The sequence below is a fragment of the Strix uralensis genome, chromosome 5 (genome assembly GCF_047716275.1).
Source record: "Strix uralensis isolate ZFMK-TIS-50842 chromosome 5, bStrUra1, whole genome shotgun sequence".
Lineage (NCBI taxonomy): Eukaryota > Metazoa > Chordata > Aves > Strigiformes > Strigidae > Strix > Strix uralensis.
This window is the reverse complement of record NC_133976.1, coordinates 82,873,625-82,895,280: the sequence shown is the minus strand read 5'-3', so window position 1 is coordinate 82,895,280 and position 21,656 is coordinate 82,873,625. Positions and strand designations below refer to the sequence as shown.

Below are 21,656 nucleotides of genomic sequence, written 5' to 3'. Positions count from 1 at the left end.
GTTTCAGCAGTGGAGCCTTCAGGGTCATATCAAAAGAGTACTGGGCATAGCATTTTCATTCTTCATCTGCTGAGTTTGTTGTACATCATCATAATCACCAAAGAGAAAGCTCAGTGAAACATCACTGCTTTCCTCTTCTCTCTCTGTGTCTCTGCTGCTTGAGGCAGATCCTCAGAGGTGTCATTTTACCCTGTGGTTCTGACTCTCCTCTTTCTTTTCACACTTGGCTTCTGTATGACCACTTAGTTTTTTAAAGGAAGCAGTTTTTATCTTCTTTCCTCTACTCGGGTCATCTATAATTTTATAATCTTCTTTGGCATGTTGCTCACTGCCAATCTGTGCTATCTTCCTGTTCTTGAATATCTCTCCCACGCCCCTCAGCAGTGGTATGCCACCACCACATCCTGCTCCATCAAAGAAACCATGCAATTCTAATCTTTGTCACACAGCTAAACCATCCACACTGGTAATCCTGGGATAGGCATGTCTTCCAAGAGTGTCTCAATTGCATCCGCTAATCTCACACTCCCCTCCATGTGAGAAAGGGATTTTCTGCTTAAAAGAGTGGAGAGCTAGCAACGGTGAAAATTTCTCACACCAGCAGCTCTGCAAAACACCCTAATGCAACCATGTGGTTTCCCTTCCCTTTTTCCCTTCCCCCTTCATCATTAACTTTGTCTTTGATTCTCCCCAAAGTCCCTCAGTTTTCATGTCCCTGTGTTATCGTAGCCTTGAAAAACTCACTTTGCATTACCATATCCCTCAGATCTGCCTAGTGTCCCCAGAACAGTGTCTTGGGACTCCCTGGCGCAGGGAAAATTTAAAATGTTGGCACTGTATTACATAATTCACAAAAGAAACCACAAATATACTTGTTGTCTACAGCAGTATTGTCAACAACATAACCTGGGACTCAATCTGTATGAAGTTTGATCTGTTTAAACCCTGACCCTGAAGACCAGATTATATATCTCTCCTTCTCTGTTACTCATCTGTTCTGCAAGCACTTGTCTCAGCAGATTAATACAAATGGACTTTTCTAAGCTTTCCTAGCGAGTAAATAGGAATAAACTACCACATTGTTCAAAATCCACAGACCCAGGCGATGTTTTGTAGTGGATTATGCAACTGGGCAAATTGGAGATGAGATGTACAAGGCACTTCCTGGCAGAACTGGTTGGAAACCTGATGAGGCTCTCTGTTTTTAATGTCATTATGCTGAAAGGTCTTAGGCAAGGCAAAAGATGATGCCCTTTTCTCCTTCCACTCACCCACACCAAGGTATAGTGCATGAAGCAAAGGCATTTTTCTTATTCTACTATTCCACTATGGTCCAGATTGCTACCACAGGAGTCTTTTTTATGTGCCACGGCAGCTTCCTCTGATAAACCATGGCACTAAGACTCACCAGCCCATTTCCAACCAGTTTACCAATAATCTTCACACCATACAATAGGGTGGTATAGTCAGGGTTCATTTCAGCATTTGCAATAGAAAGGCAAGTTAGTCAGAAGAGCCCCTTTTCCTTGGTGAGAAGAGCCAGCATTCACCCACCCTGAGGAGTACTGTGTAGGAGGCAAACACTGTTGCTGTTTTTGGTTGTGTACTACAAAACAGCTATTAAAAATATTTTAAGATGTATATGTGATGGCCTAGTATGGTTTCACTGAGGCAGGGTGCCAGGGCATATTATGTAAAGTGTTGATCTTTCCTACCATGTTAAATTGGATCTAGAACAGTCAGTTTCCACTCCTCCTTTCTGGCAACAGTCCCAGCCTCATGCACTTCCATATAAACTGGGCCCCTCATAGCAGAATAGCTGCCCAAGGTATCAGCAACACTCAGAAACTGCAGTGGTCCTGTTGATGATGACAGTTCTCTTCTCAAGAATCAAGAGTACGCTCTTCCTCTTGTTCCTCCCATGCTTTTGTTCTGGTCAGCCTGCACCTCCACTGCTGCGTTTCTCCATCTTCCTGGATCCTTCAAACATGGTCTACCTCCGCTGGGACCATGACAAACAGGAGCTGATGATGTTTGAGCTGCAGGTCCTTACAACTGGCTGGGTGGCATTTGGATTCAGCCCTCATGGAGAGTTGCCTGGATCTGACATTGTGATAGGAGGTGTCTTCCCAAATGGCAGTATCTACTTCTCTGTAAGTTGAAAAGACTTCTCCCTTTGCCAAAAGTCATGCTCCAAGTATATTGACTTGAAAGCATATGGGCTCAACTGGCTAAAGATAGATGTCCGATGCCATTTGATGTTGCTTAGGCAAATAAACTGATCCCATCTGCAAGTCAAAACCACAGCCAGAACCATTAGACATGACTGAAGCAATCACCCACCATGAAGTTAGAAGGGGCTACGAAGAGTGTAACTTCTGATTCATCCAAACCAGAGGTCAGTTCAGACAGGAGTCAGATGTGAAATTCCCATGTTTTCCCTCACTGAAGCTCTTCAAAGGTTAATTTACTTGGTTTCCTCTGTAGTAAGTGGAGACGTGTTCACCTCCAAAAGTTGTTTCTTCCTGACAGTCTTAAATGTCTCCCTTAGGAATAGGATAGCACATCCTTGGGACTTGCTGTTTTTCCATTGTCTATAAAGGCAACCACTAAGGATAGATGCCTGATGTTAAAACAGCTGGAGTTCAGAGGAACAAAATGCCACTGAGGGTGCTAAATAAAAAAGCTGGGTGTTGTTCGGTTTCGTTTTGTTTTGTTTTAATCATGAGAGAGAAACAGGCGGTTTAATGTTATCCAGAGAGAGAAAGAAAAAGTGTCTGCATTCATGAAGTGTTTGCCAGTTGCAGTGGTTTTATTTTGTTCAGCTGTTTTCAGTTCCCTTTTCACACAACAGTAAAATGTGTTTTGCATGAAATATGTCTTGGTGCTTGTCTAAAAAGGGTGAACTTTGGAGGCGCTGAGGCAGCTAACCTTACTCATGGTCGTTAGTTGGTTGCAAAACCATTCTCAGTAATACCCAGTTTTGAAATCTTGTGATTGTGACACAGACAGGGAAGTTTTGTCAATGAATGACTACAGGGAAAAAAATTAAGTTCAATTTAGAAGAAACACTTGTTCTTTATTTTTTAATATTTTTTTTTAAAAGTGTTTTGGGGTAAAACCAAACCATTTAATTTCTCCTAAAGGAACATCCTGAAAGGAAAAATTGAAGTGTTCAGTTTCAAAAATGCTAAACATTCCATTATTTTCAGAAGAGAGATTTAACATTTTCAATGCTTTTCTGCACTGGCAGCTGAAAGTATTTGTTTGTATTACAAAATAACTTTGGTCCTACAAAAGTTTCAGGTTTTTTCAACTCTTTTACAGATCAAAAAATATCTCCCCACTATTCAGGTCTGGAGACATTCCAGTAAACGAGCACATTAATGACTACAAAAATCCACATTTGCTCAGAGGCTGTAAAGCACATCCACTGAACCCATGGGACAGACAGTTTGAAAGAAAAATATGCTAGCTACTGTAAATAGAGTTTAAGTAGGGTTTTCCCTTTGCATTCTTCCTTCTAACCCTCTCTCTCATCTTTGGTTTTTGCTTTAATTTTCCTCTTTACTACAATCATAGCAAAATCATTAGCTGAGTAATGTCCAATGGGTAAAAAACTAGCAAAAAAGGCTTGTTTTCACAGAAGTGGTTTTTTTTTTTTTTTCCAGCTGTTTACTGCCTTCCTCTTTCATAAAGTATATTTAATTTTAAATATTTTATTTTTTCAAAGTAGCTCCTTTGCAGACTCCTTATCTTTGAATTTGGATCTTTTAATAAAAGAGTACAACGGATTTTCAGAACAGTAGGAAAACAAAAGCTGTATTTTCAAACTGTGTCTCTGTAAATTGAGTATTTGATTTAGAGAAAAATTGATTAGAGTATTCTGAAAGTCCAAATGCATAGATAAATTCAAGAAGAATATTAGAGGACATCCTGGGAAATTTAGCAAAAGCTATAAGCAGATTTTGAAATAATGACTTAAAGGAACAGAGATGGGAGGAAAAAATACAAGGAAGGATTTCACATAAAAATATTCTTCCTTGATCAGACTGTTGTCTAGTAAAATCTTTCTCTTCTCTTTTATCCCTCCAAAGTTGAGCACTGTAGCAAAACTTTTCAATGTAGCACTTCACAGCTGTACATTAGGGAGACATTTGCTTTATTATTTTCAGCTTTCAGGTTTCTCTTGGAGAGATTTCCATCTCATCTGCAGCCACTGCCTTCTTATTTCTGGTCAGTTAAACTCCTTTGCCACAAAAATATGATGCGATCTCAGTCAGTCAACTTGGACCCTTGCTCCTTTTTATCCTTCTTCCCTTTCCGCAGCTGTGTGTACAGTCCCACCTTTTCACCTTGTATTTTCATACCAGCAGTTATTGTGGCCCATTCTGTTCCCAGTAAGATTTCTACAGGAACTAGATATTTAGTTGCTTTTCAAACTCTGCTTCATGTTTCTGTGCCCTTTTACCATCTAATAATTGCATTTGATGACCTCAGTAATGCATTATTTGTCTTTTTCACTATGCCTGTGCTGCTAAAGCCATTGGTTAGCTTGTAGTTTCTAGGAGAGCTTAGCATCCACAATGAGGCCCAGGTTGCAGGTGTTATGGAAAACCTGAGTTAAAGTAGAAACTTTGGTATGGCTAAAATATTTTACTTTTGAACTACCTCTGTTTTTCAATAGGGCTTATTTTACTTTCCACTCTGTGTGGTTGAGCCAGATGTGCTACAATGCCCCAGTGTGCAACAGTTCACTCACTCAGGGAGCAGGGAAGACCCTTTAGTTTCCATCCTACCCAGGCCATCCTCTGGGTGATGGGACCCACGGCCTGCTCTTCCCTTGAGCAGCTGTATATATCAGGGGCTGGATGTGAGTTCTTTTCAACTGGCTTGTGGAAATCACCAGTGAAAGCAGAGGAGCTTTAGGAGAATGCAATGCTTTGATAATTACTCAGGTCCCACTAGCAGTACTCAGAAACATGACTTCTTGGAGTGCAGGAAGCTCTTCTCTCTATTGCTTTGACCACTGTTCCTTTTCCAGGATTGTCATGTGGCAGGTGAGACAACACTTGAGGAAGATGAGAGCCAGGACTACCAACTGCTGTCAGTGACAGAGAATAAGACCTCCACCACCATGCTGTTCAAACGCCACCTCCGGACATGCGACCCAAATGACCTGGATATCATAGTAAGAAAGGGAGTTGCTCAAGCATCATCCCAAACAAACCTGCTCTCATGTCTGACTGTGTTCCCAGATCCCCCAGATCAAATCTGAGCATGACAGGTTTTTCTCACAATAGTACAAAACCAAGAATATAAATAAAAATATGGAACCATACGGCCATATTTATAATGCCTATTTTAGGGGCACTATTTTGATGTCATTGATGTTTTCTTATAACTTTTTCCATCAAAGAATTGAGAAGATACAAATCTCAACATTTTCTTAAGCTTGAACACAGCTCTTTAAGATCCTGCTCATTTCTCTGCTTCTCTCTTGTTTGCCACATACAAAAAATCAATCTTGTGTGGGAGATAAAATTTTTATTTGCCTAATATAAGGCAGTATTTTGGTAACAATTGTGTTTATCAAACTGAGAATGTTTCAATAATCTCAGTCCTTCTCTCTTGGAAGTGCTTCATATTGGTATTGACTAGCATTAAAAGATTAGTCAACCCAAATTGGTATTTTAAGTCACAGATTTTTAAAAAATATGCTTTGCCAAGGTTCACAAACATTCAAATGCACACAGGTTTGGAATTCTGCAGATATAGACACTGTTTACACCACTTCACCTTTGCTTGAGGGACCTCTCGGTAAATCAGCATTATCCAAGGCTTAGCCCACTCAAAAATGTTTGTTCAGAATTAGGTGTATATTCAGCGACTGGTTAAATGCCTCTGTAGTCATAAACCTTAATGACCTTTACTAATTGAAAGAAATATAACCCCATTCTGAATGGGAAGAACCTACAGACTCCCATGGCTGCTGCTGTCCTTACATGATGGGGCAGATCCAGGTGGATTATTGAGCACGTTCGTGCTCAACAGTAGCTGCTAATAGGGAATCAGGGGGCCACAGTTTTGTTAGCTTTTCTTGGAAGTCCCTCAGTAATTCTTAGTAAAAATTGCCCAAAGCACATCAACAGTATATACAGATAAATGAACTGCATCTGCTTGCTCTAGGATATGCAAGATCTGAAAATCTGATTTTAGCACCACTGTACAGCTGCCACAGCTAGAACAGCATCCATACACTCAGTATCTGAACATTTAAACACAGTGATGCAGGTTCTGAAATCTTTACCAAATCCCTCACAGCCTTTTTTTTTCAGCTTTCTTTCATTTCACATACCAGCACTTTAAATCCATGAGTGCTTTAATAACGTGTGTGAAATGACAGTGTGTCTTTTCTAGCCAGCACCTTCTCCTTGGGAAAAAAAAAAAAAAAACACAAAACATTATATCTCTGTCTGGATGAGACAAATCTTGTGTGTTACACTGCTTACTTTTTGTTGTGTGTTCTGACATATTGTCTGAGTGCCCAGGTATGTACCAAATATGCACAATTATGTTATTTTAGGTGACTTCTAGTTGCACAGGGTTAATACGTGGATTGTGTTTTAATACGTGTGCAGTGGTATAAGGCATGTGATGTAGGGTGGATACATGTGTGTGTGGTTGATGGGAAAGAATGAAGGAGATTTTCCAATGAAACGCTTCCATTACAGGTGGACACAGCACGCCTCATTGCTGCATTTGGCACAGATGACACAGTCCAATTCTTTAAAGGCCAAAGATTTTCCAAATCTCTTTTCTTGATGAGGTACAGAGGCCCATCTGAGTCAACTGACCCCAAAATATTCTTCACCTATGACCTGAGGCTGGACAATGTAGGTATTGGACAAGAACTTTACTTGGCATTTTGAAAATTTCTTCTTCTGACTTTCTTTGCAGAGTTGATCATACCCGTGCTGGAAGTTTGGATTGCACAGGTCAAAGATAGATGTGACTGATCCTGGAAACATGCAAATGGAGCTGGAAAGAGTAGGAATGAAGTGGGAATGGAAGGCTTGCTGTGTGGAGAGTAAAGGGCTTAATTGCTAGGAAAATGCTGTGAGGTGTTGTCTGTTCCCTTGACTAGAGTTTAGGGAGCCAAACACAGACTGTGGTGCTACTGAACAGCAATATAATTATTAACTCAGGCATATATGTATACAGGTCTATTGTCCCATCCATACGGACTTGTATAAAAATATCTATAATATACTGAAGATATTTACTGTTTCCTGTCTTAGTTTTGTGGGAACTACACAAATGAGAGAGAAGAGAAATAATGGGTATACATTTAAATGCTCTGTGGCAAATCTGGCTAAGAGCTCAGAAAATGCAATACACACTACTGTCTGCACTGCCTCCAGTATTACCTTGTGCAGCATCGCAGTGTCAGATATAAGGATTTACCAGGAGAGCTGGAGCCCCCCTGTTAGCATCACCTTGTGGTACATGCGCCATGCTTGTCAAACGGAGTTCAAAATACCAGCTCAGTGTGGCATTGCATTAACACCTTCCTTCTTTAAACAGCATCAGCCCACACAGACAGCACTCACTCAAGACACAGCAGAATCTGCTGATCAGCGTGGGCAATATTCCATAGAAAAGAGGGGCACTATTTTTATGTAAAGATTTGTGGGATTAGTGCTGTCATGTGTTGTGCTTGTGACTCCAGAAAACCAGCAATTTAAAATGTTGATTGAAATGGATGAATGTTTCCTACACTTGGCTTGTGTTACAATAGGCAAATTAGTAACGCAATTCCCTTTTGGGGAAGAAACAAAAAAAACAAAAACCAAAAAAAAAAAAAAAACCAAAAACACACAGAAAAAATCTGAAAGAAAAATAATTTAAGACCTGGTGGATCTGACAGATGTGATTGCTCTTCACCAGAATAGAGTTTCATCTTCTTGACCCTTTAATCCTCTCACTCATTGCAACCCAAACCCAAGCAGTTGCTAGCTAAATGCATCATCCTTCCTGCCCCCTTCAGCTCTGGGTCTCATGCTCCTTGCACTGCTTCCATTTGGCTTCTCCAATTCCCTGTGCACATTACTGAGTTGCCAGGGGAACCTTCAGGTGACCTGTGTGTGTTTCTTTTCCAGTTTGCTGTTCCAGCTGAAGAAACCAAGTATGCCTGTACCTTTATCCCTCTGCCCATGGTCAGGCAGAAACACCATATCTACAAGGTAAACGTGCAGGCTGCCTGACTGGGGAAAACCAGGACAGGACAGACTTGCTCCTGCAATCATGCACACAAGTCTGTCTTTTACAGCATTTTAGTATAGATTTGGGAGCATTCCATCTGTCCTTCACTGTCATTGGGATGAGCCAGCTGGCTTGTGTGGAGATAAGCTCTGTCTTGTTTCTAGCCTTGGAAGTACCTTTGTCTTTATGTACATCACACCTGAAGAATTCTTGCTACAAGTCTGATGTCTCAGTGTAGTGAGCTCAGGTCATGTTACCTGTTGGTATCTTTGAGAGCAAAGGGATCCTACAGAGTTTTGTATATTGAAAGGACTTTTGCTTTTGTTCTTAGAGATTGCTAAGAATATTTGTATAAAAGGCAAAACTAACATTTTTGCCGTCCTGTTTTCAATAATGAATATGCAAAAAGTGAAGAGCAAAGAAAAGAAACAGGAATTTTCCAAGGCAAGCCCAGCTTACTTCTCAAATTAAGATAACTTTGCTTCAAGGTCAAGCAACTCTTCTTAGTTTTGTGGGTTTTGAAGGTTTTAAAAGAGGTGTTCGACTGCAATGGCATAGGCAAAATTTCATAAGGAAGACGTTGCATGGACTGAAAAAAATAATTCAACAGGGTGATCCTACAGAAAAAACTCAGGAGTTTTAGTCAGTTCTTGTGGTAACATCAGGATTTTAAGGCCTGATCTCATCAGTGTTGGTAAAAAGTTCAGTGATTAATGAACAGATACAGGTTATTTGCAGGGTTTATTTTAGACTATCTTGATTATAGCACTTTTGGCACAACTGATGGAGCAGTGAATTATAGTCAACCTGAGATCAAGGTCCCTTATCTTGCTTTGCAGCCAAGAAAATGGTGTATGAGGTAAACTATTTACATTTCTAGTCTGAAACAACACTGCCCAGCATAACAGGTCAAATAGACACCCCTGTGATTCTGATTAAGGGAAGGTGCTTTGGAGGAAGATGCAAATCCTTTCTGGAAAATGGACTCTACTGGATGCATACCAAAATGAGTAGATAAACCAGTTTATCATCCATTTTGCAAATCAGATTACATCTGTTTGCCTAAGATATGGCTAACTGCTTTTTCTGGTTGCCTGCAAAAGAAATATTTTAGGGTTGACAGTAACTTTTTTTGACTCTTTCTCTTGGCTACAGTTTGAACCTGTCATAACACCCCACAACATAACCTTGGTTCATCATATTCTTGTTTATGCCTGTGGCAATGCCAGCGTGCTACCCAATGGCATAGATGATTGCTATGGAGCCAATCCAGATTTTGCTCTGTGCTCTCAGGTGCTCGTGGGCTGGGCTGTTGGAGGAGAGGTGAGTCTGCAGGGCCCATTCCCTTCCCCATTACTGCTTATGAACAATAATACCCTTGTTGTCAGCTTGCCCAGTAAGATCCCACAGTCCTGCAGGGCCAACCAAACCGGGGAAGTTTCCTCATACTGTCCCCACTCGACTAATTCTGCTGCATCAGGTGATGCTGGCGATTTATATGTAAATGTGCATATCTGCATTAAACAAGTATTATATGTCACATTAAGGCTTTCATTCTGACCTTTTGGTGATGTGGCCATTAATTTCACAAAATTTTCCTCATGCCAGTCTTGCATAACAGAAAGAGGTATACCTACTTTCTGCTTTTTTGTGTACTGGCTCTGTCTTTTTTTCAGCAGAGTAAAATTAAAAGTTCAGTGAAATTGGTGTTCTGACTGAGTGGCCTAGTTAGAAGTCAGCGCTGCACAAATTTAACATCTATCTTGTGCTTTTCAGAGCAGAATGTATTTTGTATTTCCATAGTATGCATGTACACGGGGATGGAGAGAGAAAGGAGATAAGCTTTGGACAAAACCCTTATGTGAATTTTGTTCAATTTTATATTATGCAGTGCCAATACTGATATGAAATTTGCTGCAAGACCGTACATATGCTATAAAAATTTCCTATTAAATATAGTATCAAAATAAAAATTAAACCAATCAAAATGATAAATTAAAAATAAATTTTGAAAATTCTTCTTTGTTCCAATTCAGAAGGAAAATAAATGGAATTGGCAGAATTTCCCACAACATTCTGATTTCTAATGTCTAAATAAATATTCAGAAATGCAAGAAAATAAAAACTTTCTTTTTGTAAGTCTTCAATCAAGAAACAACAAAGAGTTGAAAACTAACTTCATATAAGTTTATTCCTCCTCTTCCTCTTTCCACAAGTCTTATCAATTTCCAGATGAAGCTGCGGTTTCCATAGGGACACCTTGGGACCCTCAGTACATCCGACTAGAAATCCATTACAGCAATTTTGACTTGTTACCAGGTGGGTAATGCTGGGCAGTTGTCTGACAAAGAACAGCCTCAGGATGGAAGCCTCAGACCCCACCTACAAGCATTAGAATCAAGCTTCTGGATGAAACACTTCCTTATGTTGCTCAGTACAACCTTCAGGACAGTAAGAAGAAACTGGACTGGGCTCCCATTCAGGAAGAACTTTAACTTTAGAAACATTGATAGTTATATCTGTTCAGATTAGAGATGTTTTACCATCAAATATGTTGAGCACATCTTCCTGCTATGATACTAGTGGGAGTGTTAGGGAAAAGGTCAGGGAAACGTGGGTATCACAGGAAAAAGGAACAAAGTGGGAAGGGACAGAGTGGCTGTGGGAGAAAAGGGTGGACCAAGGGTCAGATGAAGTCCTGAGAGCCTAATAGTACCACCTCAGGCTTCTACCATGACCCCCAGCACTCAATCCCTATGGCAGGTGATGAAGAATGTCACAACCACAGCACTATTCTAGCTACTATGGGGAAAAATTAGCTCTATCCCAGCCAAAACCAGGACAGGTATCATTTTACAGAAGGGGAAACAAAAGTGTAGAGTGATTTTATGGGAATCATCTGAGTCTATAAGCAAGGATGGATCCAGATGCACTATGAGTGAAGACCTGTGCAACCAGGCACCCTGCATCACTTCGAGGCTGTACGTTACAGTGGACCATACTACTGGGGGTAGGGTGGAGGGCTTAGGCCTTCCTGTTAATCTGTGCCTGCTCCCAAACCGTGATTGGGAAAGGGACACTATATGTGTTGTTGCTTCAGGCCCCACTTCTGATGTTTCTGACATCATTGCTGAAGGAGTGGTTATTTTTCTTTTACAGGCTTGATCGACAGCTCAGGGGTCCGAATCTACTATACTCCAGAGCTACGGAAATATGATGTGGGGGTTCTGCAAACAGGCATCTTCCCTTTCCCTGTGCATTTCATTCCTCCTGGAGCAGAATCCTATAGATCTTACAGCCTTTGCAATTCCAGCCAGTTTGATGAAGTGAGTGTGGGGAAAGTCATACAAAATCCCTCTTGATCTTTCTCACTTTGGGCTTTCATCTTGCTCTAGACATGTCCAAAAGCCATGTGGTGCAGGGTGTTATCTTAGCCTCCATTTCTGCATGTTGCAAAATGAATATATTTTCCAATAACACTGCTCAGCAGATACCCAAGATTTGGCTCAAGAGCATTAGCAGAGCTGTGTAAGCATGTCAGGACCATGGCTTGAATACTCATTCACCCCATCTAAGTGAAAGGGAAACAAAACCCAAGGGTTGTAGTGACTTCCCAAGAGCTCAAGGGAGCTGGCTCCACCATATGCAAGAGACCTTTGTCCTGCCATAGGTGTGTCACACTGCTGCAGGAAGGCAGGTACGAGGCTGGGAGGATGTGGTGCTCTCTCTCAGGTCAAGCAGGTACCTCTTAGAGCAGGGATTTAACATCCCTCAAAACACAGCCAAGTGGTTGCTCACAATAATCAGCTCTGGTGGACTGTGGGATCCAGGGGATTCACAGGTCCCTCCAGGACTGCTAGATGTGAGGTTGTCACTTTCCCCTTTCCCAGGCCCAGGTGGTGCTGAGACTGGGGGCAAACTCCAAAGATACAGAGACACCCCACCCCACCCAAATGCACATGCCCAGAGAGCAAACTCAGCTGGCCACAAACAGATCAACACAGACAGGAGTACAGTACCTTTACATGCACCACGCAGACAGGAACAACGTCCACACGAGCACGAAGAACACAAATGACCCAAACCTCTTCCTCCTCTCTGGCTAACCCGGCTTAAAGTTCACTCGAGGAACATGACCATATGCTTACCCGCTCAGCTCCCATATGAAATCACGTATGTGGGTCTCTGATTTCTGGTCCAGACCATAAGTCCTTTCAGCATCTGTGTCCAGATCCAGGGCCCTTTTACGCAGTCCCTGGCCTGGACCTTGGATCTTTCTAGCTTGAAGTTCCCTAGTGGATCATCCCACCTCAAAACCACAGGCACACACCTATACACAGTATAGAGAGCACACTCACACAGCAAATAGTTAGAGTTTAACAAAATAGTCTAGATTGCAGCAATCAGGTACCAGGTTTGGTCAGACAAACATAGTAACCAGCAGTATGCTTAAGGACAACTGGACTCTCCTCTTCTTCTCTCCATTTTCCCATGTTTGTTTCTCTGTTTCCCTAACTTTGACCTCTTCCCTAAGTGTCCGATAATAAATTTTGCACGTTCCCACAATCCACTTAGAATATCCCATACATTTTACACAGTCCCACAATCCCCCTTGAACAACCCATAGGTTTCCTCCCTCTTATGAGACCTGCAGTAATCTTGGTTTTCTTCTTTTCATCAGTTTTCAAAGATTTTCTTTGAACCTTTTATGGTTTATATTTTGACAGTTCTTTTAACGTCCCATTGATCAGTGTCTTACAATTTCTGCTTTTACTCTTTCTATTATCTGCTATATGTACCTGCATGTGTAACTAATTACCTCTCTTGCATCTTGTCTTTGTTTTTTACATAGCTGATAGCAAGGTATGCTTACACTACCCAGCATATCACAGACTCAGACAACTATGCCAGAATACCTGAAGCCAGAAGAGCAATTTTCAGAAAAGCTCCCCAGATCAACCTTTCAATCAGTAGTGACCTCCATAAGGAAATGGTTTTAAACCTCCTTTTTAAAAGAAATGTTACGCTGACATGAGTTCCATCAAGCTTTTGACTTGATGGGCAGGCCTAAAACATAGTGCTATGCTCTGACTGCCAGGCTCTGACCTACTTCATTTTGAACTGCAGATGAATGGGATGCTGGTTCCAGATCTCCATGTCTTTGCCTACCTGCTTCACACCCACCTGTCTGGCAGAGGAGTGAAAGCTGCTCAATACCGGTAAGAGAAGGAAACTAACAGTATTGCTGCCCATGCCACGGGATCAGTCCCTGCCTCTTGGGCTGGAGTGGATGAGGACCATAGAATCATAGAATGGTTTGGGTTGGAAGGGACCTTCAAGGACACCTTCCACTAGCCCAGGTTGTTCAAATCCCCGTCCAACCTGGCCTTGAACACTTCCAGGGAGTGGGTATCCACAACTTCTCTGGGCAACCTGTTCCAGTGTCTCACCACCCTCACAGTGAAGAATTTCTTCCTTATATCTAATCTAAACCTACTCTTTCAGTTTAAAACTGTTACCCCTTGTCCTATCAATACACTCCCTGATAGAGTCCCTCCCCAGCTTTCCTGTAGCCCCTTTAAGTACTGGAAGGCCACTATAAGGTCTCCCTGGAGCCTTCTCTTCTCCAGGCTGAACAACCCCAACTCTCTCAGCCTGTCCTCCCACGGGAGGTGCTCCAGCCCCCTGATCATCTTCACAGCCTCCTCTGGACTCACTCCAGCAGGTCCATGTCCTTCTGATGTTGGGGGCCCCAGAGCTGAATGCAGTACTGCAGGTGGGGTCTCATGAGAGCAGAGTAGAGAGGGAGAATACCCTCCCTTGAATTGATGGTCACTCTTTTTTTGATGCACCCCAGGATATGGTTGGGTTTCTGGGCTGCAAGCGCATATTTCTGGGTCATGTTGAGCTTGTTGTCAACCAACACCCCCAAGTCCTTCTCCAAAGGGTGCTCTCAATCCATTCTCTGTCCAGCCTGTATTTGTGCATGGGATCGCCTCGACCCATGTGCAGCACCTTGCATTTGGCCTTGTTGAACTTCCTGAGGTTTGCACGGGCCCACCTCTCCAGCCTGTCAAGATCTGAATGATGTTCCCAGGTTAGTCTCCATCTGTCTGTCAGTGCAGGAGACTCTGCAGTGCCTGAACTATAGTGCAAAGAACTAGCCCCTGAGGAAAGAAGGGTCAGCTCAGCAGAGAGTAAGAGACTGGGACTGTGCCTCCTGTTAAATAAAACAGGTCCAGACAGTGAGCTCATGTCCTGAAGCCATCTCAAGCACAGGCTCCAGAGCAGAAGGTCAAGTGTTTGAAACACCTTCTGAACAGAGATGATTCAGGCACTGTGAGCAGTTGGGGTGACTTTTTTTTTCTGAGATTTCCCCTGTAACACATAGGATAACTATGTTCTTAGTCACTTGCCTAATTAGTGGAGACCCCAGACTCTTTGGAACTTGACCTCGGCAGAATATAGCAGATTGTGATCTTTGATGGCAATTTAGGGGCAGGCCCGTCTCCTTTTTAGGTGTTAATTTCAGAATACCCCAGAATAGGCCAAAAGTCACACACAGCCAGTATGAGTGACTTATCAAGAGTTATTCTGTTCCAGACAATAGCAATAGTTTTTTGGCTCCTGCTGGTTATGCAAGTTGCCTGGTACACATAAACCATGTACCACATCCTCTTTCTTGACTTGAATTTTTGTGAAGCTTGGCCTCCAAACCAGGTTCCTCCCTCCTGAACCCATTTTGCTATAAGGTGCAGCTGGACAGTGGCGTGAGCCTACTAGTTTGTCTGCTCAGAGCTGCCAGCAGTCTCGAAGTGGGCCTGCAGCAAGCAAGCAGGGTGTGTGACAGCTGCTGTGACAACCTTGCCATGAGGCCCACGAGGGTTTGTGGGCTGGGTGCCCTGGAGCACCTTGCAGGGTGCACCGTGGATGTACTTAGCAAGATCTAAGAACCTGTAACATGAATGGATAAGCAGTGCTCAAGCAGAGCAGAGACCACCTAAAAAGCAATATCACAAAGCACTATAGAATATCAAGGAAGAATTCACATGTGATACTTCTGCCTCTGCAAGGGAGGTCTGAACAGCCTGCCAACTCTAGGGTCAGAGAGTCTTTTTAGTTAGGAGAGTGTTTTTAAAGCAGGTGTTGGAGTTACTGTCATCTGAAAGGTGAAAGTTTCAAGGCACAACAATTATTGATATGTAAAAAGCCCACAGTTGGATTCCAGACCAAAGAGAGTTGGGTGAGAAATTTTAAATGTATGTTTGGGACTGACTGTCATTGAAAATACATTCTGTGAGTTATGGTACAACGGAGATCAGGCATGAATTCTGGACGGGATTTTTCTCTGCTCTGTTTATTTCATCCAGGAATTATTTATTCCACACCCCTCCCTGGAAACGTTATAACTTTCTCCCCTTGTTTGTCTTCCCCAGAAATGGTGAGCAGCTGAGGATCATCTGTGAAGACAATAAATATGACTTCAGACTGCAGGAGATACGGGACATGAAGGAAATCCTCATAATCAAACCAGTACGATCCTCCCCTGGGATGTAGCTGTGGGTGGGCAGGCTGGGGAGGTGGTGTCAGAGCACATCGACATATTCTGTCCTTCATTCCACCTCAGGCTGTGGCCCATTGTTTTCACACTGTTTCCTGGTTCCCCATGTTGCAAGCGCTTGTTTTGCATGCTTTGCCTGTATCTCTCTGACAGTGTGACCTGCTGTGTTCTCTAGGGGGATGAGATCCTGGTAGAATGCAACTTTCAGACACTGGATCGGTCAGGGATTACCTTTGTAAGTTTGTTTTTTCTATTTACAAATCTTCTATTGCTTTTAAAATTAGTTTATCACCATTAAAATCTTTTGGGCAGACATACCTCTCTTTCCCAAGAAAACATGGCCCTGGCAAAAGCTTCTCACATCAGACACAATATTACAGATGTACTGAGGCATGTCTTGCACAGTTGCTCCATGGCTGGGCAGTAGCTCTCCAGCAAGACCCTCCTACTATAGGCTTATGAACAGATCCCAAAGCTATCTTGCACCTAATACCATACAAGCTAAGTCTTGTCCAAAACATCAAGTGCAAGTAGCAAAACTTGCAGCTGAGTTGGTTTCCAATCATTGAACATTTTAGATCTAGTGGACAGGCAGAAGTCAAATACAGAAGCTGACGCAATTTGGCAGCTGGATCTGATTTGCACTTCTAAAAATATGAAGACATTCTTTTTAGTTCTTCTTATTCGGACTAGACATCAGTTTTGCAAATCATCATACATAAACAATTATTGTCATACCCAACCTTCATAACTTATTTTAGAGCATATGCCATGCAGAGGAGTTAATGATGTTATTGCACTTAGAAATGTGCACAAGAATCTGAGATTCAACCTAAAGAGGATTTCAGAGCTTAAATTCACAGAGAGTAACACTGTTAGATTTGGTTGGGACCATTCCAAAAGTAGGGATCAACTGAAAAATTCTGATCTGGATGTTACACTCAGTTAATTCCCTGAATGTTTTAGTTGAAATTCCCGAAGTTTCACATTTTGGGATCTTGTAGATTGAAATAAAACTGTGTTAGTTTTCCCTAAGGAAAGAACAAGCAGATTTAGATTATAAAACCACAGAGCAACCTATTATCAGACTCTTGTGAGGATAGTTTTATTCTCTGTTTCTAACTCTCAGACAAAACTTTTTTTTTCACCAGACAGGATCTGCATGAGCTGCGAACAAGAGTGCTTTCCTGAGGAGAAGTATCCTCCTCATATCTCAGAAGACCTCTGAGTCATCCTTGTGTCTTTGCAGGGTGGGCCGAGCACCATGAATGAGATGTGTCTCACATTCCTCTTCTACTACCCTCGTAACAACATCTCCAGTTGTATGGGCTACCCTGATATTTTGTACATTGCACATGTACTCAAGCAGGAGGCCTCAGAGTGAGTCCTGAGTCAACATGTTTCTGGAAGTAGCAGAGCTAAATGTAGCTATGAAGAATGGCAAACGGAAAAGATAAAGAAAATGAAATGTTGCTGATAGGGAAGAAAGAGCCATGTACTTGGCTCCGTCAAGTTGAACTTCCTTGTTTCAGGAATCCATCGACTGTGCCATTTTAACAATCTCTTCTCTTTTATCTTTTTTTCCCCCTTCATTTTTTTCCCCCTCCTTCCTTATCTTCTCATTGTATGTCTTCACCTCCCCATTGCCCTTTACTCTTTCCCCAGTGCAGTGGAAGCAATGATGGCCATGGACTTTGTTGACTGGGACAATGATACTGTCAAAATTGCAGAGAAAGCAGCCAAGGAGGCAGATCAAGTAGTCATGATTAAAGCCATTAATGTAAGTCCCCCTTCTGAGAAATTTGTGGGTGGGGAAATGGACTTGGCTCTGATGTTCCAAGAATAAAGCACAGCTGAGAGATAGAGCCAACACACAACACCTTGGGTACCACCAGCTTTTTGTGGCCTATCGATGGCTATAGGAACTGAAAGGCATTACAAGAATTATGAAGTCCTGTCTCTTAGGCTGAAGTTGCAAGTAACTGTCCAAGACATATCTAGTCATCATTTAACTTTGAACTGAAAAAGCTAAAAATTCCTCTCCAAAAAGAAAAAACACTCTTGTGTCTTGGTAATATAACAGTGCCTGGGGGGCGATGCTGTGGCAGAGCATTTTGGACAGAATAAGCAATAAAGTAGTACTGAAGATCCCTCAGACAATGTCCACACAAAAGGAATTAGGATGATCCAGAAAATCCACATACATGGAACAGGGCTTCCTGTATCCAACTTATCCAGCTGCATTTCAGTGCATCAGTCTGGTACCTACTCATCTTAGAGGTAAATTAGGGAAAAAATCTCTTAAATTGAGAAAGGATCAAAATTCCATCTTCTTCCCCTCTCTCAGAGAGCTTCTCTGCTGTCAGAGGGGAGACCCATGTCATTATTTTCTCTGAGATGGCTAATTACACATCCACACAGCAAGAAAACTGACTAAAATGCATCCAAAACATGTAGTGTTATGCCACAGTCTTGTGGCTCCCAACTTAAAAACAGATCATGTAATTTTATTTTTCCTTCTTTCCTTCCATCCCCAGGAACTCTAACGAAATGAGAGTGGTCTAATCAGAGGCATTAGTATTCCAGAGCAGGCTGCCTGTCACAATATTGCTGGACACATCTCACTGTCGAGTCTGAGGGCCACTGCAAACCTTCGTTTGACCGCAGTATGCACTTCTGAGTCATCAACCACCAAAGAAACTGCTTCACTTCCTCTTCTTTCTCTCACACAGCTGGTGTTTGCCTGCCTTACCTTGGCCTCTGAGTATGGGAAGTGAGGGACAGAATACCAGAACAGATCACCGGTCCGCTGAAGAAGTCTCTGTAATTACCACCTAGTAGTGGGGTATTCCAGATCTGATGGCGCTGAACATGAAAGGATACTTATATAATAGAAAATTGTCTCCCTTTGCAAGAAATGGGTTCAGCGGGCATTGGCATTTATTTTATTTTCATAAAAATTACTTTCTAGTATAGCTTGTTCTAAATCAGAAAAGCAACGTACTATAATGCAGTAAAGACAGGAATACAGTCATCTCTTCAATAGCTGCTGCTTAATTATTAAATCCAGATCTTTCATAGATGGACTCCTCTATGGATTTGCTCACTGTAATCATTATCTAGTCTCAAGCTATCTACATACTCCCTGTACTTAGGTCAGTATAGAAAACTAGAGTCCTTAGTTATTAAATGATATGATTGATTCTAAAATTAGTCCTGCCATATTCATCAATGACTGCATGACAGGGAATTTACCTGCTGATTGCCAGGTAATAATGAGGTGATGACTTGGTGTTTACTGGAAAATAGACCTTATACACTGTCACATAGCAAACCTATGAATTCCAATTGTACAAAAGCTAAACCATTTGCTATTCTCTTTTCTTATACTTTCCCCCAATGTATACATGAGAATTATAAGAGCAAATCTGATGATAGTTATGTTCTTTGTCACTGTACTGACTCCTCCAAATTTCAAATTTCGTGCTGGGACTTTTCAAAAAAATATCTCCCCACATTCCCCAAAGCAGGGTTTCTGCTTATTTTGACAATAACTCGTACACCAGGTAAAAACACCCTCAGACTTTAAAGGAAACATCACAAAACAGAGTGATTAGGAGGGTAACCAACAATGCAAAGTGGATTCTTTCCTCATTGGTCTGATGAACATTTATTAGCTAGTAATTATCTTGGCTAAAACTGAAGCATGGACAGAAAAAAAAAAATATTTGCCTTGAAAGCAAGCTCATGAAGAGAATCCATGAGATTCTAGGAGAATCATCCAGGCACTCAGAGCTGTGTCCCAAATAAAACACATTACTGAGATCACTGTGCTGTACTTGGTAACATGATCTTAATTCTCACTAAACATGTTCCCCTTCAAATTCCTATGGGAATATATCACATTCCTTCTCACTCACAGTGTAGCCAAGTCACAGCAAGGCCAGTTAGGGCAAGAGGCTTTAGAATTAGAATAGAATAGAATAGAATAGAATAGAATAGAATAGAATAGAATAGAATAGAATAGAATAGAATAGAATAGTTTCAGTTGGAAGGGACCTACGATGATCACTTAGTCCAACTGCCTGACCACTTCAGGGCTGACCAAAAGTTAAAGCATGTTATTAAGGGCATTGTCCAAATGCCTCTTAAACACTGACAGGCTTGGGGTATCAACCACCTCTCTAGGAAGCCTGTTCCAGTGTTTGACCACCCTCTTGGTAAAGGAATGTTTCCTAACGTCCAGTCTAAACCTCCCCTGAACCATTCCCATGCATCCTGGCACTGGATCCCAGGGAGAAGATCTCAGCACCTCCCTCTGCACTTTCCCTCCCCAGGAAGCTGTAGAGAGCAATGAGGTCACCCCTCAGCCTCCTCCTCTCCAAACTAGACAAACCCAGAGTCCTTGGCTACTCCTCACAGGACATGCCTTACAGCCCTTCCACCACCTTTGTTTCCCTCTTCTGGACACATGCAAGGACCTTCATATCCTTCTTAAATGGTGGGGCCCTGGGCTGGTTTTGAATGTGATAGAGTTAATTTTCTTCATAGTACCTAGTACAGGGCTGCGTTTTGGATTTGTGCTGGAAACAGCACCCTGATAATTCAGGGATGTTTTAGTTATTGCTCAGCACTGCTTACACAGTGTCAAGGCCTTTCCTGCTTCTCACCCCACCCCACCAGCGAGCAGGCTGGGGGTGCACAAGAAGCTGGAAGGGAACACAGCTGGGACATCTGATCCCAACTGACCCAAGGGATATCCCAGACCATATCACATCGTGCTCAGCATATAAAGCTGGGGGAAGAAAGAGGAAGGGAGGGACATTTGGAGTAATGGTGTTTGTCCTCCCAAGTCACCATTACGCGTGATGGAGCCCTGATTTCCTGGAGATGTCTGAGTACCTGCCTGCCAATGGGAAGTGGTGAATAAATTCTTTGCTTTGCTTTCCTTGCATGTGAGGCTTTTGCCTTACCTATTAAACTGTCTTTATCTCAACCCACAAGTTTTCTCTCTTCTACCCTTCCAATTCTCTCCCCCATCCCACAGGAGAAAGGAATGAGTGAGCAGCTGTGCGGGGCTTAGCTGCCATCTGGGGTTAAACCACGACAGGCCCAGAACTGCACCCAGCACTCAAGGTGAGGCCACACCAACGCTGCATACAGTGGGATAATCACCTCTTTTGCCCGGCTGGTCATGCTGTGTTTGATGCACCCCAGGATGTGGTTTGCCCTCTTGGCTGTCAGGGCACACTGCTGCCTCATAGTGACCCTGCTGTCAGCCAGCAGATCAGGCTGGGCGACCGGGCTTCTCCTAGCAGATTACATCTGTCACCAGCACAAAAACTAAATCTAGCATTTTTAATTGGTAAATGCTGCTATGAGCTAGGAAATTTCCTCTAACAATGATTCACAGCACAATGTCCGCATAGCTGCCACCTCCTGTTCTGTGAAAGCATTAGTCATGTGGGAATTAAAAACCTGGAAAGCCTAGGGCTTGTCTAACCTATTCTAGTTGCTGCCTTTGCATATTAAACACCCTTTGTCCTTCCCAAAACAGGCTGGACCGATCTCACTTTATGAATCACAACTTGCTATCAGAAGTTACCTACAGAGAGGGATAACATGTTTCTGAACTGCACAAAACCCACATTCTTTGGAACACAGCAAGTCAGCTTGGCTGTGGTTTAGAAGAGCCGCAGACACATGACAGAGGCCCAAAGTGTGGCAGTGTCCTGTTTCAGAATCATGAGTTACATTTCTCTATGGATCAGGGGTAAAGGTATCACGCTTTCAGATGTCTGCTTTTGAGAGCACTGTCTTCTGGACTCTG

At 42.4% G+C, this 21,656-nt stretch overlaps 1 protein-coding gene across 1 annotated transcript; it reads left to right on the top strand.

Moving 5' to 3' along the window:
- Nucleotides 1-1,868: 1,868 nt before the first annotated feature.
- LOC141944177 (putative DBH-like monooxygenase protein 2) lies at nt 1,869-18,579 on the top strand. Its single transcript, XM_074870280.1, has 13 exons — nt 1,869-2,153; nt 5,045-5,191; nt 6,735-6,896; nt 8,163-8,246; nt 9,421-9,588; nt 10,482-10,584; nt 11,425-11,591; nt 13,393-13,484; nt 15,702-15,798; nt 16,002-16,061; nt 17,076-17,206; nt 17,492-17,606; nt 18,364-18,579. The coding sequence occupies exons 1-13, from the start codon at nt 1,869-1,871 to the stop codon at nt 18,370-18,372; spliced, it is 1,620 nt and encodes a 539-aa protein (XP_074726381.1). The 3' UTR covers nt 18,373-18,579.
- Nucleotides 18,580-21,656: the final 3,077 nt, after the last annotated feature.

Excerpts from the sequence above, each read along its gene's own strand:
- LOC141944177 (XM_074870280.1), top strand. The coding sequence starts at position 1,869 with ATGACAGTTCTCTTCTCAAGAATCAAGAGTACGCTCTTCCTCTTGTTC. Across the intron at positions 6,897-8,162 it reads ATGACCTGAGGCTGGACAAT|TTTGCTGTTCCAGCTGAAGA; the intron begins GTAGGTATTGGA and ends TTTCTTTTCCAG. Across the intron at positions 8,247-9,420 it reads AGAAACACCATATCTACAAG|TTTGAACCTGTCATAACACC; the intron begins GTAAACGTGCAG and ends TCTTGGCTACAG.